This window comes from Hypomesus nipponensis, chromosome 7 (assembly GCF_054491055.1).
Source record: "Hypomesus nipponensis isolate SF chromosome 7, ASM5449105v1, whole genome shotgun sequence".
Lineage (NCBI taxonomy): Eukaryota > Metazoa > Chordata > Actinopteri > Osmeriformes > Osmeridae > Hypomesus > Hypomesus nipponensis.
In genome coordinates, this window is record NC_140367.1 from 1,390,001 (window position 1) to 1,414,790 (window position 24,790).

General features: G+C 52.7%; 1 protein-coding gene across 1 annotated transcript in view; it reads right to left on the bottom strand.

Moving 5' to 3' along the window:
* snd1 (staphylococcal nuclease and tudor domain containing 1) overlaps positions 1–24,790 on the bottom strand; it is a 145,377-nt gene that overhangs the window by 15,644 nt on the left and 104,943 nt on the right. Inside the window, exons 18-19 of the mRNA XM_084701824.1 lie at positions 15,379–15,520; positions 568–691 (exon numbers count right to left, since the gene is read on the bottom strand). Coding sequence (XP_084557950.1) covers positions 568–691; positions 15,379–15,520 — 266 coding nt within the window. The remainder of the gene's footprint in view (positions 1–567; positions 692–15,378; positions 15,521–24,790) is intronic.

Here is a 24,790-nt window from a genome sequence, read left to right on the forward strand (position 1 = left end):
GGCGGCACACACACACACACACACACACACACACACACACTTCATCACAGTGACTTCCATCTGTCCTCGCAGCCATCTGTAAGCCTGGATGTCTGAGGAGTGGAAGAGGATATGAGAGGAGGAGACGAGAGAGGAGTAGGGATGAGAGGCAGGAGAGGAGGGGGGAGTAGAGAGGAGGAAGAGAGGAGTGGAGATGAGAGGCAGGAGTGGAGATGAGAGGCAGGAGAGGAGGGGAGAGTAGAGAGGAGGAAGAGAGGAGTGGAGATGAGAGGCAGGAGAGGAGGGGGGAGTAGAGAGGAGGAAGAGAGGAGTGGAGATGAGAGGCAGGAGTGGAGATGAGAGGCAGGAGAGGAGGGGAGAGGAGAGAGGAGGAAGAGAGGAGTGGAGGGTCTGGGGGGGAGGGGGGGTACAGCCCAGAGCTGGGTCTCAGGCCTCTGAAGCTACAACCATAGGCAGGACCGCTATACGTCTAACAAACCTGTCTGACAAGTCTCATCTGAAGAGATGTAAGGTATGGACGTGCCAGAGTGTGTGTGTGTATGTGTGTGTGTGTGTGTGTGTACACACCACTCTCCATCGCTGAACTTGGCAATGCAGTAGTCTCCTCTGCGGGGGGCGTAGGAGCCCTCCACCGGTGGCTGGGCGGCTACCTCCGCCCTCATGCTCTCCATCAGACTCTCCAGCTGGGCTCCTGGAGGAGGAGGAGGAGACCGGTTAGGGAGCGACAGTTGAGGAGGGCGTGAGGGAAGGAGGGAAGGAGGTTGAGGAGGGAGAGTTGAGGAGGGAGGGAGAGTTGGAGGGAGGGAGAGTTGAGGAGGGAGGGAGAGTTGGAGGGAGGGAGGGAAAGTTGAGGAGGGAGGGAAAGTTGGAGGGAGGGAGAGCTGAGGAGGGAGGGAGAGCTGAGGAGGCCGGGAGAGTTGAGGAGGGAGGGAGAGTTGGAGGGAGGGAGAGCTGAGGAGGGAGGGAGAGCTGAGGAGGGAGGGAGAGTTGAGGAGGGAGAGCTGAGGAGGGAGGGAGAGCTGAGGAGGGAGGGAGAGCTGAGGAGGGAGGGAGGGAGAGTTGAGGAGGGAGGGAGAGCTGAGGAGGGAGGGAGGGAGAGTTGAGGAGGGAGGGAGAGTTGAGGAGGGAGGGAATGTGGGAAGTCTTTATCAGATATGGACCACTAGCTAGAGCTAGACTAGCTAGCTACTAGCTAGCAGCTTGAACAGTATTTCAATATCTTCTCGGCTATCCTGAACGATTAGCTTCAAAATTAGCAGACGTTTTGAACTTTGTTGACTGGCTAGCTGTCTGAAACGGAGCGAGAGTGACAGCACTTTTCATGAGAGGAGATTAGGTTTTCATCTCTGCCAAACAAAAAATATCAAAGCGCTCTGAATCCGCTCTCTCCTCGTTGGATCAATGTTGCTCAAAAATCACACCAGAAGTTGCTAGGTTGATATTTAGCTAGTCGCTAAATATCTCTAGATTTCAAGATGAAGTAAATCCAAATTAGGCTAGGCTAACTTGAGTTAATATAACATGGTTGATGGCTATGACCACACGGAAGGTAGCCAGCTAGATCTGTCGGTAGTCGATAGATACGATTAGTTTTTGTTGCTCGGGAAGATAAAAAGACGCTAAATCTATCTAGCAACAAAGTCACTAAATTGGCAACGCTGCAGAACCCCCCCGCTACATGGACACCCAGCCCGTCTACAGAGAAGAGCTGTGTGTAATGTATCCATTACAGCTTCGCTCCACACTATCGGCTGTGCGCTGGCTTATCTACAGCTCAATGGGCAGCCTGTCATCGTCTGGCTTTGACCCATCTCCAAGACCGAATCACGGTTGAAATGGATGTCGGTCACAGTCGGCACACGGAGCAAATGACCCCTCCTGCTTTCCTGTAGTAGTGATCACTGCTATTAGCACAGCGATGCTAACGATGCTGTTAGCTCCACAAGCGGGAGGGATGCCAGGGAAACAGCCCGGGTAAAGAGACGCCGGTCTTTAAGAGCCGTCACACCGGTATTAGGCAAAGAGGGGGAGGCATTTATGTTGCAATTCAAGAATACGCACCCGTCGATATCTCTGGGATTTTCAGGAACCTGGTTTAGCGGCGACAGATTATGTGTGAGCCGCTGTTACAACTGGACCAGCGATTAGGACTGATGGCCCTGATGTTTGTTTCCACTGCACTCTGCGTGGACTCCTCCGAGTGTTCAGTGTGTATAAGTGTTGGGGAAGTGTGTGTGTGTGTGTGTGTGTGTGTGTAAGCGCTTACTGCAGCTAGTTTAGCAGAGTGCCCCATGTGAAATTACATGGTGATTTGTTGACAGCCCATTTCCATTGATTTCCCCTTGGGGTGGAAAAAGGGAGGCCACTGGTAATGCAACAACCACACACACACAAAAACACACACCCACACACACACCCACACAACTCAATCAAAATGGCACCTAGCGTGTCTTCTGGAAGGCGGTGAAGGCAGGGATATGAAAATGCCTCGAGGATTCTCACAAATGGACTACTTTGCTACTTTAAACACGAGCAACCTTGGATGAACTAAAACAAGTAAAACCCCATTGAAAAGCACCCACATCCGTCTGCACGCACACACACAGTCGCTCAACAACAACATCCCAGACAAAAATGAGAGAAGGGTAGAATAGGAAAGAGGAAGGGGGATATATAGAGAGACGGGGGAGAAGGAGGGAGGGGGGGACAGAGGGGGAGTTAAAGTAGACGGAGAGGAGCTGCTCCACAACTATGTGACTGATGAGGGAAGGTGTCCCAGTGTGCGTGTGTGAGTGTGTACAGTAAGTGTTAATGTGCATCAATGTACAATCAACCAAACAGCTCAGAAGGGGGCAAAGCCATGTTGCCCCCCCCCCCTCCCCCCCAGCTTGATGTTACTGTGATAGAGACAGAGAGACATAGAGAGAGATACATAGAGAGAAACAATAACATTTTGCTGCTTTGGCAAGTTTTACCTGACGTGAAATCCACTACCTAGATTAGCATGATGACATGGTAAAGAGACAAGCTGGCAGGGATATTCTCCTGCCCATGTTCACCCAGATCACACACCCCCAAGGAGGGGTTTTGGACGCCCTCGGCTGGCGTACGGTGAGCGGTGGTTTTGCGTGCGACGGGACCGAAGCTGTCAGCCTCCTGGTTGATGAATTAATCTAATTAAAAAAGTTTGAGCGTTTCTTCCCAGGCAGGTGCATCGCGTGTGTGTAGTGTATGTGTTGCGTGCGCGTGAGTGGGGTGTGTGTGTGTTGTTGAGGGTGTGTGTGTGTGTGGTGTCTATGTTTTCTTCTGCTAAACCGTGCTCCAGTTTGGGTCTGTAGAGATCTGATTCACCCACAGCCTACATGATGAGAGCAGCCCTCTATACACTGAAGCTGTAATGAATACAAAATAAATATATAAACGTATATAGATGAAAACAAAGCAACACTTGATCTAGGCGAGTGAACAGTGGCATGTTCCAGCATGGGAGACCAGAGAGGAGAGGAGGGGGAGAGAGAGGGGGGAGAGAGAGGGGGAGAGAGGAGGGGGAGAGGAGGGGGGAGAGAGGAGGGGGGAGAGAGGAGAGACAGAGAGAAGTGGGGAGAGAGGAAGGGGGGAGAGGAAGGTGGAGAGAGAGGGGGGAGAGAGAGGGGGAGAGAGGAAGGTGGAGAGAGGAAGGTGGAGAGAGAGAGAGGGGAAGAGAGGAAGGTGGAGAGAGAGGGGGGAGAGAGGAAGGTGGAGAGAGGAGGGGCAGAGAGGAAGGGGGGAGAGAGGAAGGTGGAGAGAGGAGGGGCAGAGAGGAAGGGGAGAGAGAGGGGGAGAGAGGAAGGTGGAGAGAGAGAGGAAGGTGGAGAGAGGAGGGGGAGAGAGGGAGGGGGAGAGAGGAAGGTGGAGAGAGAGAGGAAGGTTGAGAGAGGAGGGGGAGAGAAGAAGGTGGAGAGAGAGGGGGAGAGAGGAAGGTGGAGAGAGAGGGGGGAGAGAGAGGGGGGACAGAGGAAGGTGGAGAGAGGAAGGTGGAGAGAGAGAGGAAGGTGGAGAGGAGGGGGAGAGAGGATGGTGGAGTGAGGAAGGTGGAGAGAGAGAGGAAGGTGGAGAGAGGAGGGGGAGAGAGGAAGGTGGAGAGAGAGGGGGGAGAGAGGAGAGAGAGAGAGAAGGGGGAGAGGAGGGGGGAGAGAGGAGGGGGAGAAAGGAGAGAGAGAGAGAAGGGGGGAGAGGAGGGGGAGAGAGGAGAGAGAGAGAGAAGGGAGGAGAGAGAAAGGTGGAGAGAGAGGGGGGAGAGAGGAAGGTGGAGAGAGGAGGGGGAGAGAGGAGAGAGAGAGAAGGGGGAGAGGAGGGGGGAGAGAGGAGGGGGAGAGAGGAGAGAGAGAGAAGGGGGAGAGGAGGGGGGAGAGAGGAGGGGGGAGAGAGGAGAGAGAGAGAGAAGGGGGGAGAGAGAAAGGTGGAGAGAGAGGGGGAGAGAGGAAGGTGGAGAGAGGAGGGGGAGAGAGGAGAGAGAGAGAGAAGGGGGAGAGGAGGGGGAGAGAGGAGGGGGAGAGAGGAGAGGGAGGAGAGCAGGGGGGAGAGAGGAGGGGGAGAGAGGAGGGGGAAGAGAGGAGAGGGTGGAGAGGAGAGGGTGGGGAGGAGGAGAGGGAGGAAATGAAGGGGAAGGGGAGAGGGGGGAGAGAGGAGGGGGAGGAGAGGAGGGGGAGAGAGGAGAGGAGGGGGAGGAGAGGGAGGGGGAGAGAGGAGGGGGAAAGAGGGGAGGGAGGAGAGGAGGGGGGGAGTGGGAGGGGGGAGGAGAGGAGAGATGTATGGATCGTCACGTGACCTCTGAGAACCCTTGTGTGTGCTGATGCTGCTGTAGCTCCCACACATCTCAACCTACTTCAGAACACACTCCTCTCCAGCCTTCATAGCAGACAGGCCATAGCAGACAGGCCCACTGGGCAGGCCCAGCACCACCAGGGTTACTGCTACACCATACAGACAGCACCAGGGTTACTGCTACACCACACAGACAGCACCAGGGTTACTGCTACACCATACAGACAGCACCAGGGTTACTGCTACACCACACAGACAGCACCAGGGTTACTGCTACACCACACAGACAGCACCAGGGTTACTGCTACACCATACAGACAGCACCAGGGTTACTGCTACACCATACAGACAGCACCAGGGTTACTGCTACACCACACAGACAGCACCAGGGTTACTGCTACACCACACAGACAGCACCAGGGTTACTGCTACACCATACAGACAGCACCAGGGTTACTGCTACACCATACAGACAGCACCAGGGTTACTGCTACACCACACAGACAGCACCAGGGTTACTGCTACACCACACAGACAGCACCAGGGTTACTGCTACACCACACAGACAGCACCAGGGTTACTGCTACACCACACAGACAGCACCACCAGGGTTACTGCTACACCACACAGACAGCACCAGGGTTACTGCTACACCCTACAGACAGCACCAGGGTTACTGCTACACCACACAGACAGCACCACCAGGGTTACTGCTACACCACACAGACAGCACCAGGGTTACTGCTACACCATACAGACAGCACCAGGGTTACTGCTACACCATACAGACAGCACCAGGGTTACTGCTACACCATACAGACAGCACCAGGGTTACTGCTACACCATACAGACAGCACCACCAGGGTTACTGCTACACCATACAGACAGCACCACCAGGGTTACTGCTACACCACACAGACAGCACCAGGGTTACTGCTACACCATACAGACAGCACCACCAGGCTAGAGGCAGAGGTGGGAGAGACTTAGCTAGATCTTGACATACAAAACAAAGCCCCAAGTGCAACACACACACACACACACACACAGAGACACACACACAGAGACACACACACACACACACAGAGAGACACACACACACACACACACACAGACATGCCGAGACACCTGTTCCCCCCCCTCCCCCTCATCTTGAGTGCCTTCTCTATTTAGTGGCGGACGTAAGCCTCTTAACACCTACACACTGTCATTATATAACATCCCTAGTACTCTCTCTCACACACACACACACACACACGCAGGTGAGAGGAGCCTTGTGACATTAAGGGTGTTAGCATGCACGTAGACTCCAGCCCTCCCTCTCCCTCCACCTCCTAGAGCCAGAGTGGAGGAGTCTGGAACACTCCTCCGCCTAAACCAGGCCTGCTGTATCACATCCAGATATCCTCCGCCTAAACCAGGCCTGCTGTATCACATCCAGATATCCTCCGCCTAAACCAGGCCTGCTGTATCACATCCAGATATCCTCCGCCTAAACCAGGCCTGCTGTATCACATCCAGATATCCTCCGCCTAAACCAGGCCTGCTGTATCACATCCAGATATCCTCCGCCTAAACCAGGCCTGCTGTATCACATCCAGATATCCTCCCCCCCCCCCCACTAAACCAGGCCTGCTGTATCACATCCAGATATCCTCCCCCCCCCCCACTAAACCAGGCCTGCTGTATCACATCCAGATATCCTCCCCCCCCCCACTAAACCAGGCCTGCTGTATCACATCCAGATATCCTCCCCCCCCCCCCACTAAACCAGGCCTGCTGTATCACATCCAGATATCCTCCCCCCCCCCCACTAAACCAGGCCTGCTGTATCACATCCAGATATCCTCCCCCCCCACACTAAACCAGGCCTGCTGTATCACATCCAGATATCCTCCCCCCCCCACACTAAACCAGGCCTGCTGTATCACATCCAGATATCCTCCCCCCCCCCCCCCCACTAAACCAGGCCTGCTGTATCACATCCAGATATCCTCCCCCCCCCCACTAAACCAGGCCTGCTGTATCACATCCAGATATCCTCCCCCCCCCCACACTAAACCAGGCCTGCTGTATCACATCCAGATATCCTCCCCCCCCCACACTAAACCAGGCCTGCTGTATCACATCCAGATATCCTCCCCCCCCCCACTAAACCAGGCCTGCTGTATCACATCCAGATATCCTCCCCCCCCCCCACTAAACCAGGCCTGCTGTATCACATCCAGATATCCTCCCCCCCCCCCCACTAAACCAGGCCTGCTGTATCACATCCAGATATCCTCCCCCCCCCACTAAACCAGGCCTGCTGTATCACATCCAGATATCCCCCCCCCCCCCCACTAAACCAGGCCTGCTGTATCACATCCAGATATCCTCCCCCCCCCCACACTAAACCAGGCCTGCTGTATCACATCCAGATATCCTCCCCCCCCCCACACTAAACCAGGCCTGCTGTATCACATCCAGATATCCTCCCCCCCCCCCTAAACCAGGCCTGCTGTATCACATCCAGATATCCTCCCCCCCCCCCACTAAACCAGGCCTGCTGTATCACATCCAGATATCCTCCCCCCCCCCACTAAACCAGGCCTGCTGTATCACATCCAGATATCCTCCCCCCCCCACTAAACCAGGAGTGTTGTATCACATCCAGATCTCTCTCTCTCCTCTTTCTCTCATTCTGTAATTTGTTTATGCACCATTATGGCTGCAGCTGTTTGTAAATCGTATGTAATTATATTCGCAATGCCCTGTACAGAACAGAGAGAGCGATCAGGCTTGAAAATGAGACAGGCTGAAAGAGAGGATGAGGGCTGGGGAGAGAGAGAATGGGTTTTTGGGTTGATTATGATCGCATTTGGCTCTGGTGGTGTGGCATGACAGGTCATGCTGGGAGAGAGAGAGATGGAGGGAATGAGAGAGAGGGAGATGGAGAGGGTGAGTTGAGAGAGAGACATGGAGAGAGACATGGAGAGAGAGAATACAAAGACTATGAACGCCCTGTTTAGTTTAGTCTCATAGCTGCACAAAGAGCCCTGTTGAAGCATTTACCCTAAACTAGATAAACAGTGAGAATAAAATAAACATACCAGCACACAGTCAGTCTGACACTTCAAACAAGCCTCCCTCCCTCCCTCCCTCCCTCCCTCCCTCCCTCCCTCCCTCCCTCCCTCCCTCCCTCCCTCCCTCCCTCCCTCCCTCCCTCCCTCCCTCCCTCCCTCCCTCCCTCCCTCCCTCCCTCCCTCCCTCCCTCCCTCCCTCCCTCCCTCCCTCCCTGTTGACCTTGGAGAGCTACCATCCTGTAGGTTTGAGCTTCAACCCTAATCCAGTGCATCTGGTTCTAGTATTTATCCATGTGAATGTTGGTCCTGATCTCAGGTCTCCAGGACAACCATGGTGCCCAGGTGGGATGATCCAGACCCTCTCCCTCCCCCCCTAACCCTAACCTTTCAGCATTGAAGATCTGGACCAGGTTCAATAATGGATGGCTTGGCAGTGGGCGTGGGACAGAGAGAGCGATCATAGACAGGGTTCTCCGCCTATAAATATTGCATCTTCTGCAGTAGGTAAAACAGCTATAGACTCACTCTCTGCTGCAGTAGGTAGAACAGCTATAGACTCACTCTCTACTGCAGTAGGTAAAACAGCTATAGACTCACTCTCTACTGCAGTAGGTAGAACAGCTATAGACTCACTCTCTGCTGCAGTAGGTAGAACAGCTATAGACTCACTCTCTGCTGCAGTAGGTAGAACAGCTATAGACTCACTCTCTGCTGCAGTAGGCAGAACAGCTATAGACTCACTCTCTGCTGCAGTAGGCAGAACAGCTATAGACTCACTCTCTGCTGCAGTAGGCAGAACAGCTATAGACTCACTCTCTGCTGTGGAGGAGGAACAGCAGAGTAGCTGCTTCTCATCTTCCTCCTCCTCTTCTCCGTCTCCTCCTCTTCTCTTCTCCCTTTCTCCCTCTCCTCCTCCTCGCCCCCCTCTTCCTACTCCTCCCTCCTCCTCACACCCTCTCCTCCTCCTCCTCCCCCCTCCCCCCCTATTCCTCCTCCACTGCTCCTTCTCCTCCTCCCCTTGTCCTCCTCCTCCCCCCCTGCTCCTCTTCCTCTCCCTGCTCCTCCCTCCTCCTCCCCCCCTGCTCCTGCTCCTCTCCCTGCTCCTCCCTCTACCTCCTCCTCCCCCCAGCAGAGAGGAGCTGGCCAGCAGCCTGCTGCAACAAGACCTTCACCGCCCCTCCATGGAGATCAATACTGGAGGCCAACACTGTGTCGTCTCATTGAAATCAATAATAGCAAATGCGAACACTGGCAAGCTGGTGTTATGAGGGCTCTTTACTACTAAGGAGGGGGGGGGGGGTACGGAGGAGATGGTGGAGATAAATGGTGTGAAGTTAGTAGTCAATATAATCAAACGTAAGATAGAGAGAGGGATGGAAATTGAGCAAGTGTTGAGAGAGAGGGGAGACAGAGAGAGAGACAGAGAGAGACCTAGAGAGAGAGATAGAAAGAGAGAGAGAGAGAGAGTGAGAAAGAAAGAGAGAGAGAGAGAGAGAGAGAGAGAGAGAGAGAGAGGTGACAGAGAGTGTGTGTGTGAGAGAGGGAGACAGAGAGAGAGACAGAGAGAGACACAGAGAGAGAGGTGAGAGAGAGAGAGAGGTGACAGAGAGTGTGTGTGTGAGAGAGAGAGGGAGACAGAGAGTGTGTGTGTGTGAGAGAGAGGGAGACAGAGAGTGTGTGTGTGTGAGAGACAGAGGGAGACAGAGAGAGTGTGTGTGTGAGGGGGGGGGGGTACGGAGGAGATGGTGGAGATAAATGGTGTGAAGTTAGTAGTCAATATAATCAAACGTAAGATAGAGAGAGGGATGGAAATTGAGCAAGTGTTGAGAGAGAGGGGAGACAGAGAGAGAGACAGAGAGAGACCTAGAGAGAGAGATAGAAAGAGAGAGAGAGAGAGAGTGAGAAAGAAAGAGAGAGAGAGAGAGAGAGAGAGAGAGAGAGGTGACAGAGAGTGTGTGTGTGAGAGAGGGAGACAGAGAGAGAGACAGAGAGAGACACAGAGAGAGAGGTGAGAGAGAGAGAGAGAGAGAGAGAGAGAGAGAGAGGTGACAGAGAGTGTGTGTGTGAGAGAGAGAGGGAGACAGAGAGTGTGTGTGTGAGAGAGAGAGGGAGACAGAGAGTGTGTGTGTGTGAGAGACAGAGGGAGACAGAGAGAGTGTGTGTGTGAGAGAGAGGGAGACAGAGAGAGTGTGTGTGACAGGGAGACAGAGAGAGAGTGAGTCCTGGTCCAGCATCATTAGGTGAGGAACAGCTGCCAGGTGTTCAGGTAAGAGTGTGAATAATGTGGACAGAATGGAACCTGGCTGGCCAGGGGAGAGGAGGGGCTCAGCTGCCACTGAGCTACACCCACCAACCACATCCCAGCTGAGACTACCCATGTGAGAGAGTGTATGTGAGAGAGTGTGTCTCCCATGCAACTGACCACCTCACCCCCACCTCCCCTACCCAGAGAGCTCTCTCCCCCCCCCATACCCAGAGAGCCCTCCTCCCACCCCCCCCCCTACCCAGAGAGCTTCCCCCCACCCCCCCCCCACCCCCCATACACAGAGAGCTCTCCTCCCAGCTCACCCCCCCCCCCTACCCAGAGAGCTCCCCCCCCCCCCCACCCAGCTCAGCTAAAGCAGCCTGCTCCAGCAGCTCCTCCACAGTGGAACAGCAGTTAAACAGAGAGCAGAGAAGTGCCAGCCAGCCTGGAGTGGTATCTGTCTTTCACTAGGTCCAAGGTCACATCTCTATACAGGTCCCCAGGGAGAGTAATTACACACAGCCTTGGGAGAGAGGGGGAGAGAGGCGAGAGAGAAGGGGAGAGAGGAGAGAGACTGCTCGAGAGATTTGGAACATTTACCCAGACCGAAAAAGACATTTCCATCACACAGGAGAGCTGCTACAGACACCCAAAGGAATACATGATGACAGACACACACACACACACACACACACACACACACACACACACACACACACACACACACACACACACACACACACACACACACACACACACACACACACACACACACACACACACACACACACACACACACACACACACACACACCACCCAGCATTCAGACTTTGGGTAATTAAATCCAAATAATTAAAATAAAATATGAAGACACCCTCCTCCCCCACAGAGGAAAGGAGGGGTAGAGGAGAGGTAGAGGATTTCCTGCACCCTGGGATCAGGGAAACAGGGAGCGATTACTGCACCCCCTTTTCTACTCTGTTGAGCCCACATTAGGCCATATAACAGCCACGCGTCTGTCACAGCGATTAGAGAACACTACAGCAGGAATCACACTGACTGCAAGCAGCAATGGTGAGAATCACGTTTCTATGATTTTAATGGGGAGCTAGCAATCCTAGCATGCTCCTTAAAAATAAATATTGAAATATGTTTCAAATAAGAATACAGCTGCTGGCCTGCTGAGAAATTATGTTTTTAAATAAAATGTTTGGGCAATTTTGGGGTAATAACAAGCTGTCTATACAGGTGGGTCCAAAGGTCCATTGAACATTTGAATGTGGAATTGAAGGCTGAGACAAGCCACACCTTCTATCACATTCCCAAGAAACTCGCTGGAATCCTGTCTGATCCTGCTGGGATAACATGGGTCATGTCCTGGTGTGTGTGTGTGTGTGGGGGGGGGAAGAGGGGGAGGATAGCTGGAGGTGGGGAGGAGAAGGACTTCCCAGCATTGTGTGGGCTTCAGTCCATGTCCATAAGGGAGTGAGGCAGGACTCAGAGGATAGCCTGGACGGATGAGGTGATCCTATCCACCGTCATAAAAAGGTGGCATTACACACTTGTTAGGGTGAAGAGGGGTACAGAGAGAGAGAAACTCAATTCCAACATAGTGTAGATTTGCTAAGGGGGGCATTAACTGGGGCAATTTGTTGCACTGGAGTATTATGGCCAATTTAACCCAGGCCTTTAGAAACTGATGTCATTATCAAAAAGCAATCTTCAAAGTATTTATGAAAACTAAAGCCCCCCTCTTCAACCTCATCACATTAGAGTCCAGCGTGCTCTGAAGATGAGGGGAGAGGAAACTTGTAATAAAATTGCCACGTGTCTCGCTTGTGTGAATTTACAGGGACTGTGCTTTGAAGTCCTCTTCAAGGGGAAAGGGGTCCTTAATGTAGGAGAGGGAGAGAGAGCGGGAGGGAGAGAGAAAGAGGGAGAGACGAGAGAGAGAAGAGGGAGAGAGAGAGAGAGTAGAGGGAGGGAGAGTAGAGGGAGGGAGAGAGAGTAGAGGGAGGGAGAGAGAGAAGAGGGACACCCTGAGAGAGAGGGAGAGAGAAGAGGGAGGGAGACAGAGAAGAGGGACAGAGAAAGAGAAAGAAGGAGAGAGAAGGAGGGAGAGAGAGAAGAGGGAAAGAGAGAGAGAAGAGGGAGGGAGAGAGAAAGAGGGAGAGAGAGAAGAGGGAAAGAGAGAGAGAAGAGGGAGGGAGAGAGAGAAGAGGGACAGAGAGAGAGAAGAGGGAGGGAAAGAAAGAGAGAGAGAGAGGAGGGAGAGAGAGAAGAGAGAGAGAGAGAAGAGGGAGGGAGAGAAGAGGGACAGAGTGAGAGAAGAGGGAGAGAGAAGAGAGAGATGGTGGGAAGCAGGCGGACAGAGAAACAAAGAGAGAGAGGCATGGTGATTTGTGGTCGCATTTTCTTTTCCATAGATACAAAAAAAAAAACGATCCTGTTTCTCTAACGAGCACAAGTTTCTCTCTGTGGAAAACATCGGCCAATTAAAAACTCAAAAAAGGACATCGCTGGTTCATCTGAAATCGCGCCTGTAAATACCCAGCACCCACACGGCCCAGATCACCCTGCCTGACCCCCCTAGATCACCCTGCCTGACCCCCCCCAGATCACCCTGCCTGACCCCCCCCAGATCACCCTGCCTGACCCCCCTCAGATCACCCTGCCTGATCCCCCCAGATCACCCTGCCTGATCCCTCCAGATCACCCTGCCTGACCCCCCTCAGATCACACCGCCTGAGCCCCCTAGATCACCCTGCCTGATCCCCCCAGATCACCCTGCCTGACCCCTCCAGATCACCCTGTCTGACCCCTCCAGATCACCCTGCCTGACACCTCCAGATCACCCTGCCTGATCCCTCCAGATCACCCTGCCTGAGCCCCCCAGATCACCCTGCCTGACCCCTCCAGATCACCCTGCCTGATCCCTCTGTGAAGCAGCCTGGTGAGACACCACGTGGCTCTCCCCTCTATGGTGAAGACAAGGAGACCAGGTTGACACCAGACGGTTCTAAACAGCTCCCCCAGAGCAGTCTCTGTGTCAGAGCAGCTGCACTGAAGCATCTCAGACACGCTTCCCTCATCTGTCATCTGTCCACCTCAGGAGCCCCTTCACCAGCAGCACTGCTTTAGGCCCCAGTGGCCCTGGGAGGGGTGTGTGTGTGTGTGTGTGTGAGAGAGTGGAGGGTGTGTGTCTGTAGGTGGGGGTGTGTGTAAGTGGGTGTGTCTGTGAGGGGTGTGTAGGTGTGTGTGTGTAGGTGGGTGTGTGTAGGTGGGTGTCTGTAGGTGGGTGTGTGTGTATGTGTGTGTGTAGGTGTGTGTGTGTGGGGGGTGTGTAGGTGTGTGTGTGTGTGTGGTCTGGTAGTGTGTGTGTGTGGTCTGGTAGTGTGTGTGTGTGGTCTGGTAGTGTGTGTTTGTGTGTGTGTGTGTGTGTGTGTGTGTGTGTGTGGTCCAGTGACACTGTGCTGGGATTGAGATGAGGATCCTTTGGTGTTGCTGGTCTCTGATTGGCTCTAAATTAATGCAAATTAATTAATTATTGCATTAAGACGCATTAAGAGGCGATCAAAGTCAATTTCATGGTCCTGCCAAAGTCGACTGACACTAAAACGGTCGGAGGAGGAACACAGACCCTATCCCCCTTCTCATGACCACACGCCAACCCACACACTCGTAAGAGAAGGGTACATTCCAAAACAGTACACAGGGAGCTGGTTGTGTAAAGCGACATGATGGAGAGGAAGATGGAGACAATGACCGTCTGAACTTGTGTGATAAGACAGACTTCTCTAGTCATGAAACCTTCACCCTGTACAGCCAGATAGGGTCAGGCTAGTTTGAACTCTCTTATCCCCTCCAAGGGCTGAAACACAGTCACACTGAATCACTGCTTCCAAAACACAACAGAGGTCTGAGGAGGGCTAGGGAGAGGGTGTGTGTGTGTGTGTGTGTGTGTGTGTGTGTGTGTGTGTGTGTGTGTGTGTGTGTATGTGTGTGTATGTGTGTGTGTGTGTATGTGTGTGTGTGTGTGTGTGTGTGTGTGTGTGAAAGCGTCGGCACCTGTGTGTTTTATGTGGTAGTTGCTGGCCCCTTCTACAGTTGTGCGCACACACACACACACACATTCTCTGACTGAGCTTTGCACAACACGCCTAACAGCGTGTTGGGAGCTCCACCGTGTCTAAACACATCCTTCAGTAGAGATGCCCACTGTGTGGGTTTGAGGCCACCATATAAACATCTAACTTCAGATAACAGGGTTTTATTTAGTCACCAAATAATAGTTTCTTCTCCATGTAGATGTAAATGTATAAATGCTGTGATTTGGATGAATGCTTCTTGTAGCAGGCAGCTCAAATAATGCTAATAATGTAGGACATAGAGGGTGAGAGAGAGAGAGAGAGGAAAACAGACAGCAGGAAAGAGATATGGATAGTGATGGAAGAGAGAGGGAGGGAGAGAGATGGAAGATAAATATGGGAGGATGGGGGTAGAGCTATGGAAGAGAGAGACAGGCTCACCCCAACCCTCCCCCCCCCCCCCACACACACACACACACACCCACCCACCCCAACCCCTCCACACACACACTACGGCTCATTAGAACAAGAACCAGAGAAAGGGAGGAGAAGAAGTTAGATGTCCATACAGCTCTGTGAACTCCATACACACGGAAAGGAGGGGAGAAGAGGAGGACTAGAAGGAGAAGAGGAGGACTAGAAGGAGATGAGGAGGACTATAAGGAGAAGAGGAGGACTAGAAGGAGAAGAGGAGGACTAGAAGGAGAAGAGGAGGACTATAAGGAGAAGAGGAGGACTAGAAGGAGATGAGGAGGACTATAAGGAGAAGAGGAGGACTATAAGGAGAAGAGGAGGACTAGAAGGAGAAGAGGAGGACTATAAGGAGAAGAGGAGGACTAGAAGGAGAAGAGGAGGACTAGAAGGAGAAGAGGAGGACTAGAAGGAGAAGAGGAGGACTAGAAGGAGAAGAGGAGGACTAGAAGGAGAAGAGGAGGACTAGAAGGAGAAGAGGAGGACTAGAAGGAGAAGAGGAGGACTAGAAGGAGAAGAGGAGGACTAGAAGGAGAAGAGGAGGACTAGAAGGAGAAGAGGAGGACTATAAGGAGAAGAGGAGGACTATAAGGAGAAGAGGAGGACTATAAGGAGATGAGGAGGACTACAAGGAGAAGAGGAGGACTAGAAGGAGAAGAGGAGGACTAGAAGGAGAAGAGGAGGACTAGAAGGAGAAGACCCCCACCTGTCTCTACGTCCTGGGTGTAGAAGTGCATGGCGTCTGTGATCTCCGTGACGTACACGGCTCTGTAGCTGGCCACGCGCTCCTTCTCCTCCGCCACCGCCACCACCTCCTCCACCGGCTTCTCCTCGTAGTTGGCCCACACCTGTCACATGACCAGGAGAGAGGAGGGAATTGGTCAGGAGACGTCAGCTGACCCAGGTTTATTTAGCTTTTATCCAAAGCAACGTATCAGAGGTTGAAACTGCAAACTCTTAATCTGCAGAAAACACACTGCCCTTTACATATAGACACACTGAGCAGTATGTGTGAGTGTGTGTGAGTCACAGTCTAAGACCCCCACTCGTGTTGATATTAGCAAATTAGTTGCTGGCTAATTATTTAACTGTGTGGTATCATCAAGAAAATTACCTTAGTGAGTTTTAATACCCTCGCTCTGGATGAAGTGCAGGTAGTTAATGACACCCAGGGTCTGTGTTTATAGACTGTTCTCTAGCATAACCTGCTCCCAGTGCCAGATGCTGAGAGGGACGTGTTACTGAAGGAAGGAAAACCTCGCTGAGTGGAGGGAACTACTTTATTAGACAACAAAAGTGACGTTTGCCAAAGCCCAGCTGAGGACAGAGCCAGACTCTCCAATTACACTCAATTATTCATCCCAGCGAAATGAAAGAATGAGGGGAAAATCGGGAGAGAGGAAAACAAAAGAGAGGGAGGCTGAGGTTAATGAAGATCCAGACACTGCCATGCTTGGGAAACTTTCAGAGCTCCCCCCCCCCCCTCCCCCAGTCTCCCTTCCCTCTCCACCTCCAGACCCCCCCCCCCGAAACAACAGAGCCGCTATCCCACAATGCATCGCCTGGTGGGTGACATGACCGGGCTTTCAATCAAACCTGCAGGACCAATAAGAGCCACACAGATTAGCGTGTCACCATTCATTACTGGGGCAACTGTCGCCTTGCCGTTGTGTCCAGGGGAGGGGGGCGTTTGGTTGCCGTGGTCCCCCTCTAAGCCTTGTGACCTCTGACCTGATAACAAGGACACAGGAGAGGACACACACACACACTGAGGACCCGTCCAACCAACTACACACACACACATGGGCTATGTAAACAATCACGCCTGTGCATCAATTATGGCAGTGAGGCAGAGGGTGAAGAGAGTGTCTTTTCTCACACACACACACACACACACATGCCCACGGCGGATGACCTTCCGAGAGCAGCCAGCCATCTCTGTTTGTTCCAGCTGAGCGCAGGTATGCTGCTGCTCTCATAAAGCTGCTGCTAGTGGCACAAGACACACAGACTGGAAAGGGGGAGGAGAGGGAGGAGAGGGAGGAGAGGGAAGAGAGGGAGGACAGGGAGGACAGGGAGGAGAGGGAGGAGAGGGAGGAGAGGGAGGAGAGGGAGGAGAGGGAGGACAGGGAGGACAGGGAGGACAGGGAGGAGAGGGAGGAGAGGGAGGAGAGGGAGGAGAGGGAGACAGACAAATGGAGAGAAAGAGGAGAAAAGGAGAGAATTAGGAGAGACAGATAAACAAGAAACAGAGAGAGAAAGAGAGAGGGAGAGCCAGAGAGAGGGGGGAGAATAAAGGGATAGAGAGACCATCAAGTTCACCCTGGGAGGACAAGTGTCTCAGATAAGAGACAACCTTGAACACTGCTCTGAATGAGCACACACAGGCCCACCAGGGTGATCAGGAATGGCTCTATTATCAGTCATCGCTAGCTTCCTCTGTCTGATCCATACCTACCTTTTTAAACCATGAACTTTTATTAAAAATCATTGTGCATCCTTTCAAAACGTATTTTTTCCGAACCAATTTTTGTGGGTATATATATATATTTGTTTCTATGTTAAACGTAAACGTGTGAGAAAGTTCACACACAGCAAAAAAACGTTTGTAGTTTTTTTTGCCTTCTGCCTTGCTCCATGGTAGCTTCGTAGACTAGCATACATTTGTTGTGCGTGATAGCCAGGAAATAACAAAAAACACGCAATAATATTGATCATGCCCCCAATAAAAACTAAAGTACGAACGTGCCTGACTTTAAAATGTAAGAAGTAGAAAAGAACATTCACAAGAGTCTCGTGGCCTCTTCAGTCCTCTCTCTCCTCCTCAGCCCTCCTCCTCTCAGCCCTCCTTTCCCCAAACCTCTCCATCGACTACCTGCCCCCTCCCTCTCCCCTCCCTCTCTCTCCCTCCCTCTCTCCCCTCCCTCTCTCCCCTCCCTCTCACCCCCTCCCTCTCTCCCCCTCCCTCTCTCTCCTCCGTCTCTCCCCCTCCCTCTCTCCCCCTCCGTCTCTCCCCCTCCCTCTCTCCCTCTCCCTCTCTCCCCCTCCCTCTCTCCCCCTCCTTCTCTCCCCTCCCTCCCTGTGATGCGGGACCAGGGGGGGGGGGTGTTTACTACATTGATTAAAGGTGACAGCGTGTCAATTCCAATAGAGCGTTCTTGGCCCGGTGTGACCACATCTCCATCAACACCATCAAGCCCCCATACCCTCTTGCCAACAGCGGCTCAAACTGTCCCAGTACTTCTCCTGACTGTCACCAAAAAACTACAATACCAACAAACCTCAGCAGAAGTCTTCACTTGCGAGTAGCTGCAAGTGAAGCAGTAGGGACCTGAAGATGTAGTTCTTTACACGGCTGTGGACAGACCCAGGTGCTCCGGTGCGAGGCCTTATTGAGCGCGCTCTCTCAGCGCGGCCTACTAGCATAGACCCATTGTTCGTTCATTATTCAACGGCTCTCTGCGTATAATAGGAATCAATGTGAGGGATGTTATAATACGAGTGCTCTTTGTAAATCAATTTAGTCTCTATTATTTCTCTAATCAAGCCCCTTTCACAGTGAATGCCTCATTAATTCAACAGGGTCTCTGTCTGTCTCCCGCAGCTCTCCAAAGGTCCACTTCATCAACGCACATCAAAAGGTTTTTGGTGGTCGTCTCTTAGCTCCTCCCACCCTGGCCGTCTGACGCTAATTGATCATCCAGAGTAAAACAACATTTTGGAAAATGGACATTGAATTGAAAATTGTCTTAATTTGTAAGAATCTTAGGGGTGAAAGCACATGAACTCACAGAGAAGAAGACCTGAGTCCACCCCATGTCCTAAAACAAGCTCACCCCATGTCCTAAAACAAGCTCACCCCATGTCCTAAAACAAGCACACCCCATGTTCTAAAACAAGCTCACCCCATGTCCTAAAACAAGCACACCCCATGTCCTAAAACAAGCACACCCCATGTCCTAAAACAAGCACACCCCATGTCCTAAAACAAGCACACCCCATGTCCTAAAACAAGCACACCCCATGTTCTAAAACAAGCACACCCCATGTTCTAAAACAAGCTCACCCCATGTCCTAAAAAAAGAAACCCCCGAAAAAACACCACCACCCAACTTCAACCTGGCTGACACAGAGACACAGCAAGACTGGATTTGATTTGTTTACTAATAGAGAGAGGGACTTCATTAGGATTTGAGGGCTGGCGTGGTGTTAACGAGGGGGGGCTGGCGTGGTGTTAACGAGGGGGGGCTAGCGTGGTGTTAACGAGGGGGTGTTGGCTGGGATATGGGGGACGCCACCCTGGATTTGCAGCGGCTTGATGCTTGTGTCCGTATCGACCAGACTATTAGATGTGGGGGATGATTAACAAGATAGACAAGTGCTACATGGAGTGCTGCTCTACTAGATCCATACTCCCACTGCGCAGAAGATCTCTATACTAGCTCAACCTGCCAGTGCACACACACACGCACCTTCCTTCGGGAACAGAATATTCATGCGAAACAATAAAACTCTACTGTAGTGCTATGACCCCTGACCCAAAAACACACACTGACTTTTGGGACAACACACACAACGTATTGGCACACCTTCCTGTGTGCAGCATCAGTAGTGATTGGTTGAGAAGGCGTGGAGGTGATGGACCTGTGGTCATGAATCAAGTTAGCGATATCATCCTCCTTCCTCCTGCTTGTCTGCTTCCTGGGCTTGTCAGCCATGGTAAATGTTTTCCCAAACATGCACAGTGGAGGCTGTTGTTGTTAAGTACCCCTCCCAGCCTCTCAGGGGATATGGATGAGGCTCTCTCTCAGGAGGCTCCGCCCACACAGGACAGAGTGTGTTCCACACATCTCCAAATGCTATTTTAATAAAACCATCCATCAAAAAAAGGTGGCGTGAAAATCCTTCCTTCCCTCCCTCGCTCCTCCCCTCCCCCATTACTTCTCTCCTCCCCTCCCCTCCCTAAGTGCATATGTTCATTTTTCAAACCCCTCCATGAGGTTAAAACCCATATGAGATGTGGAGACGGCGAGGGTTTGAGTCCAGAGGCAGGGGGGGGAGGCAGAGGGGGGGAGGCAGAGGGGGAGGCAGAGGGGGGAGGGGTTGAGGAAGTCTTCCGATATCGATGCGAGGGCCAGTTTAGATTTATTAGCAGATGAAGGTTCACCAGGGGTAAAGGTCACATGGACCTTTTGAACACGTGTGGAAGTTAGATGATCTATGCTGCGGTAATCTGCTTCCTGATGTCCAGCCAATAGCAGGACTGACAGATGTGGCAGTTAGTCTTGATTGGATGGTTGCTTGATTGACGGGTGTCAGTGAAAGGCCCGCCGACTCCAGTACACTGGGGAAGGGCTTTAACGAGCGGCGAGATATATGGAAGAGACCGGGTTATCCTGTGACATTAACCTCCCTCATTTCCCCCTCCCCCCACACACTACAACCCTTCCCTGCCCCCCCCCCCTCCTCTGCCCCCCCCCCCTCCTCCATTGCCCCCTCCCTCCTCCGCCACCCCCTCCCTCCTCCACCGCCCCCCCCCTCCATTGCCCCATCCCTCCTCCACCCCCCCCCTCCTCTGCCCCCCCCCCCTCCCTCCTCCTCCACCCCCCCCCCTCTCCTCCATTCCTCCCTCCCTCCTCCTCCACCCCCTCCTCTCCTTCCTTCCTTCCTTCCTTCCTTCCTTCCTTCCTTCCCTCCTCCACCAACCCCCCCTCTCTCCTCCTCTCCTCCATTCCTCCCTCCCTCCTCCTCCACCCCCTCCTCTCCTCCCTCCCCCTCCTGTCTTCAAGGTTAGAAGGTGTGGTGATGGAGCATTAACCTCTCCTGGCTCACCCTGTCTGGGGGTTAACAGAGAGGGAGCTGTAGGGTGGGAGGTGCTGTGTGTGTGTGTGTGTGTGCATGTGTGATTTATGGTGTGTGTGTTGGTATTCCAGCCATGTGCTTCTGCAGTCCTCATATTCAGATGTGAGGCCTGGCTGCCTTGAGCAGAGACACCTCGTAAACCACACACACCCACACACAGCTGACACACCCCCTCACACAAACAGGCAGTGGCCTTGGGAGAAAGCGCAGGGCGGTCCAGGACGTCGCTACGGTAACCTGACGATGTGAAATAACATGGCAGCTCTCGGGCCCGCAAGGTCACCCACATAAACACAGTGTGACACCAGACTGACACGATGACGCTGCCTCAACGCACTGCCTCAACGCGCTGCCTCAACGCGCTGCCTCAACGCGCTGCCTCAACGCGCTGCCTCAACGCGCTGCCTCAACGCGCTGCCTCAACGCGCTGCCTCAACGCGCTGCCTCAACGCGCTGCCTCAACGCGCTGCCTCAACGCGCTGCCTCAACGCGCTGCCTCAACGCGCTGCCTCAACACGCTGCCTCAACACGCTGCCTCAACGCGCTGCCTCAACACAGGAGGAGGAGGAGGAGAGAAGGAGGAGGAGGAGAGAAGGAGGAAAGGAAGAGGAGAAGACAGGAGAGGGGAAGCCAGGTGGAGAGGAGACAGGGAAGTGGTTACTAAGCAGATCAATTATGCATTAAAACTGTACAGGTGGTGTGGGCAGGAGAGCAGGGAGGATATGGAGGCTAACAGCTGGGGAATTAGAGAGAGAGAGAGAGAGAGAGGGACAGAGAGAGAGAGAGAGGGACAGAGAGGGTGACATCTCCTCTATCACCACGGACAGATGTTTCTCCGTCAAGGCGGACGGCGAACTACTCAACCCCGGCTTACATGGCTAATATGTCGCACACACACACACGCACGCACACACACACACACGGACACACGTCTGTCCATCAGTATGTTGTCTATTACACCAAGAGAGGCAGGACCCCAAAAAACCTCCTCTTCAGCTGGGGGGGGGGGGGGGGGGGGCTACACACACACCACCATCCTTTCAGCCACTTCACTCAGCTGGTGGAGACCAGATGCTTTGGTTACGATCCACGCTGACACACACAGACACACACACACACACACAGCCCCAGGGACTGGTCTCAGCATATGGACCTTATGCAATGCCTGCCTGTGTCCTGGTGTCTATCAGCCATTGTTAAGGCAGGCTAGCAGCATGCTGGGATCACAGCAGAGTTAAGGAGGGGGGGGGGGGTAATTACAGCAGGCCAGCTGTATGAGACACACACACACACACACACACAGAGACAGCTAGTTTGCCCTTGTTCAGAGTGTGTATCCAGTACAGTAGCAGAGCTGGGCCACACAGGTCTTCATGGTTAAAGAAGGTTCACAAGGTCTTTTAACAGTTCAGCTATACACCCCCACACACATTACACACACAGACACATTACACACACACACACCATGTACCCCCATAAACACAAAACAACACACACACACCACAGGTTCAAACTGCTTCTTTAGTGCTGAATGAAGAGAGGGGGAGAGAGATGACAGAAACACCCTCTAAGTTACATGTACAAATACGCGATTAAAAGGCAATTAATCAACTTTTTAATTAATCGAGCATTCCACTCCGGGTTGCCATGGTGTTGCCATGGCAACGATGGAGGGGGCGGGTTTTATCGCTGGCGGAGTGCGACGTGTGTCTCTGATCAAGGTTCAGACAGGACTTTAGCTCTGCTCTCCTCTCCAGGAGGAATGGGGGGAGGGAGAGGGAGGGGGGAGACTGAGGTAGAGAAATGGAGGGAGGGAGAAAGAGAGGGAGGGAAGGATGGAAGGAGGGGGATAGAGATGGAGGGAGGAGAGATTTGTCCCCAGTCAGGGTATTAACTTCAGTCTGCTGTTGTCCATCACATGGCAAGGATTAAGGCAGCGGAAATGAATAGGCTAAATATCATCCACTACACACACACCAACCTAACCACACACACACACCAACCTAACCACACACACACCAACCTAACCACACACACACACCAACCTAACCACACACACACACACACCAACCAACCTAACCCCACACACACCAACCTAACCACAGACTTAGATCTGTGTGTGTGTGGATGTGTGAGTGTATGCTTCCTGTCAAGCACTTTAACAACCCAGCTCCTCTCTCACACTGATGCTGGGTGTGTGTGACAGTTTGTGTTGGGTTGGTGTGTGTGTGTGTATTAGGTTGGTGCATGTTGGGTTGTTGTGTGTGTTGGGTTGGTGTGTGTGTTGGGTTGGTGTGTGTGTGTTGGGTTGGTGTGTGTGTGTTGGGTTGGTGTGTGTGTGTTGGGTTGGTGTGTGTGTGCTGCAGATTTATAAATGGATGTAAAACCAAACGAGGGCCCCCTAAAGGGCATGGTTGTGGTAAAGAAAGAGAGAGAAAGGAGAGAGAGGTGAAAGGAGGGGGAGGGATGGAGGGAGACAGAGAGATTGATTCTGTGAGGAGGTTAACTGAACGACCGGCCACAACTCTATAGGGGATGAGCTGTCAGGTCCTAGCACCCTCACACACACACACATCTTCATGTACTCAAGTGTACACACCCTCACACACACACATCTTCATGTACTCAGGTGTACACACCCTCACTCACACACACACACATCTTCATCTACTCAGGTGTACACACACACACACATACACACACACACACACACACACACATCTCCATGTACTCAAGTGTACACACACACAAGAAAATACATCCTGAGTATGAGAGTGAGACATGAAGCAGGGTGAGATGAGAGAGTGAGACATGAAGCAGGGTGAGGTGAGAGAGTAAGACATGAAGCAGGGTGAGATGAGAGAGTGAGACATGAAGCAGGGTGAGGTGAGAGAGTGAGACATGAAGCAGGGTGAGATGAGAGAGTGAGACATGAAGCAGGGTGAGATGAGAGTGAGACATGAAGCAGGGTGAGATGAGAGAGTGAGACATGAAGCAGGGTGAGATGAGAGAGTGAGACATGAAGCAGGGTGAGAGGAGAGAGTGAGACGTGAAGCAGGGTGAGGTGAGAGAGTGAGACATGAAGCAGGGTGAGGTGAGAGAGTGAGACATGAAACAGGGTGAGATGAGAGTGAGACATGAAGCAGGGTGAGATGAGAGTGAGACATGAAGCAGGGTGAGATGAGAGTGAGACATGAAGCAGGGTGAGATGAGAGAGTGAGACATGAAGCAGGGTGAGGTGAGAGAGTGAGACATGAAGCAGGGTGAGGTGAGAGAGTGAGACATGAAGCAGGGTGATATGAGAGAGTGAGACATTAAGCAGGGTGAGATGAGAGTGAGACATGAAGCCAAATGAGGTGAGAGAGGGGGATGAGGAGGAGAGGTAGAGAGGAGCAGGATATGGGAGAGGGCACAAATGAGAATACAAGTTCAAAATGAGAAAGAGAGAGAGGGGAGCTGGTTAAGAGAGAGAGAGGGCGAGAATGAACAAGCAAAAGCATTTAAGAGTGGAATTGGCTGTGGATCTAAGAATAGGCTTCTTTCTCCTGTTGACCCCCCCCCCCCCCCCCCCCCCCAGAGAGCAGGTAATAAGAGAAGAGATGAGTGAATCTCCTCCAGGCGAGCCGGCTCCTCTCACACCAGCTCCCAGCTGCTTGCCCCTGGCATCCTCTCCTCACCAAGCACAGCCCAGAGGCTACCACCTACACATCACAAGGAAGGGTGTGTGTGCCTAGTCTGAGGGTGGAGGCAGGGCTGAGGGTCCAGAGTTGAGGCAGGGATGAGAGTTGAGGCAGGGATGAGAGTTGAGGCAGGGATGAGCGTAGAGGCAGGGCTGAGAATAGAGGCAGGGCTGAGAATAGAGGCAGGGCTGAGAGTAGAGGCAGGGCTGAGCGTAGAGGCAGGGCTGAGCGTAAAAGGCAGGGCTGAGCGTAGAGGTAGGGATGAGAGTTGAGGCAGGGCTGAGAATAGAGGCAGGGCTGAGAATAGAGGCAGGGCTGAGAATAGAGGCAGGGCTGGCCCCTGCCTGGACATGCTCAGGTGACGAAGCAGCCATGTTGCTCTCCAGGAGAACAGAACTAATTAAAAGTGGGGACTAATTAAAGCATGGCCAGAGAAGCTCCTGGAAGCAGGAGGGGAGAGCTGAAACACCCAAGAGAAACTAAGAGTGCAGTGTTTCATTAGAGAGGATGGAGGAAGGAGAAGGAGGGAGAGAAGGAGATGATAGGAAGGAGAGGAAAGCCAAAGGAGGGGAATGA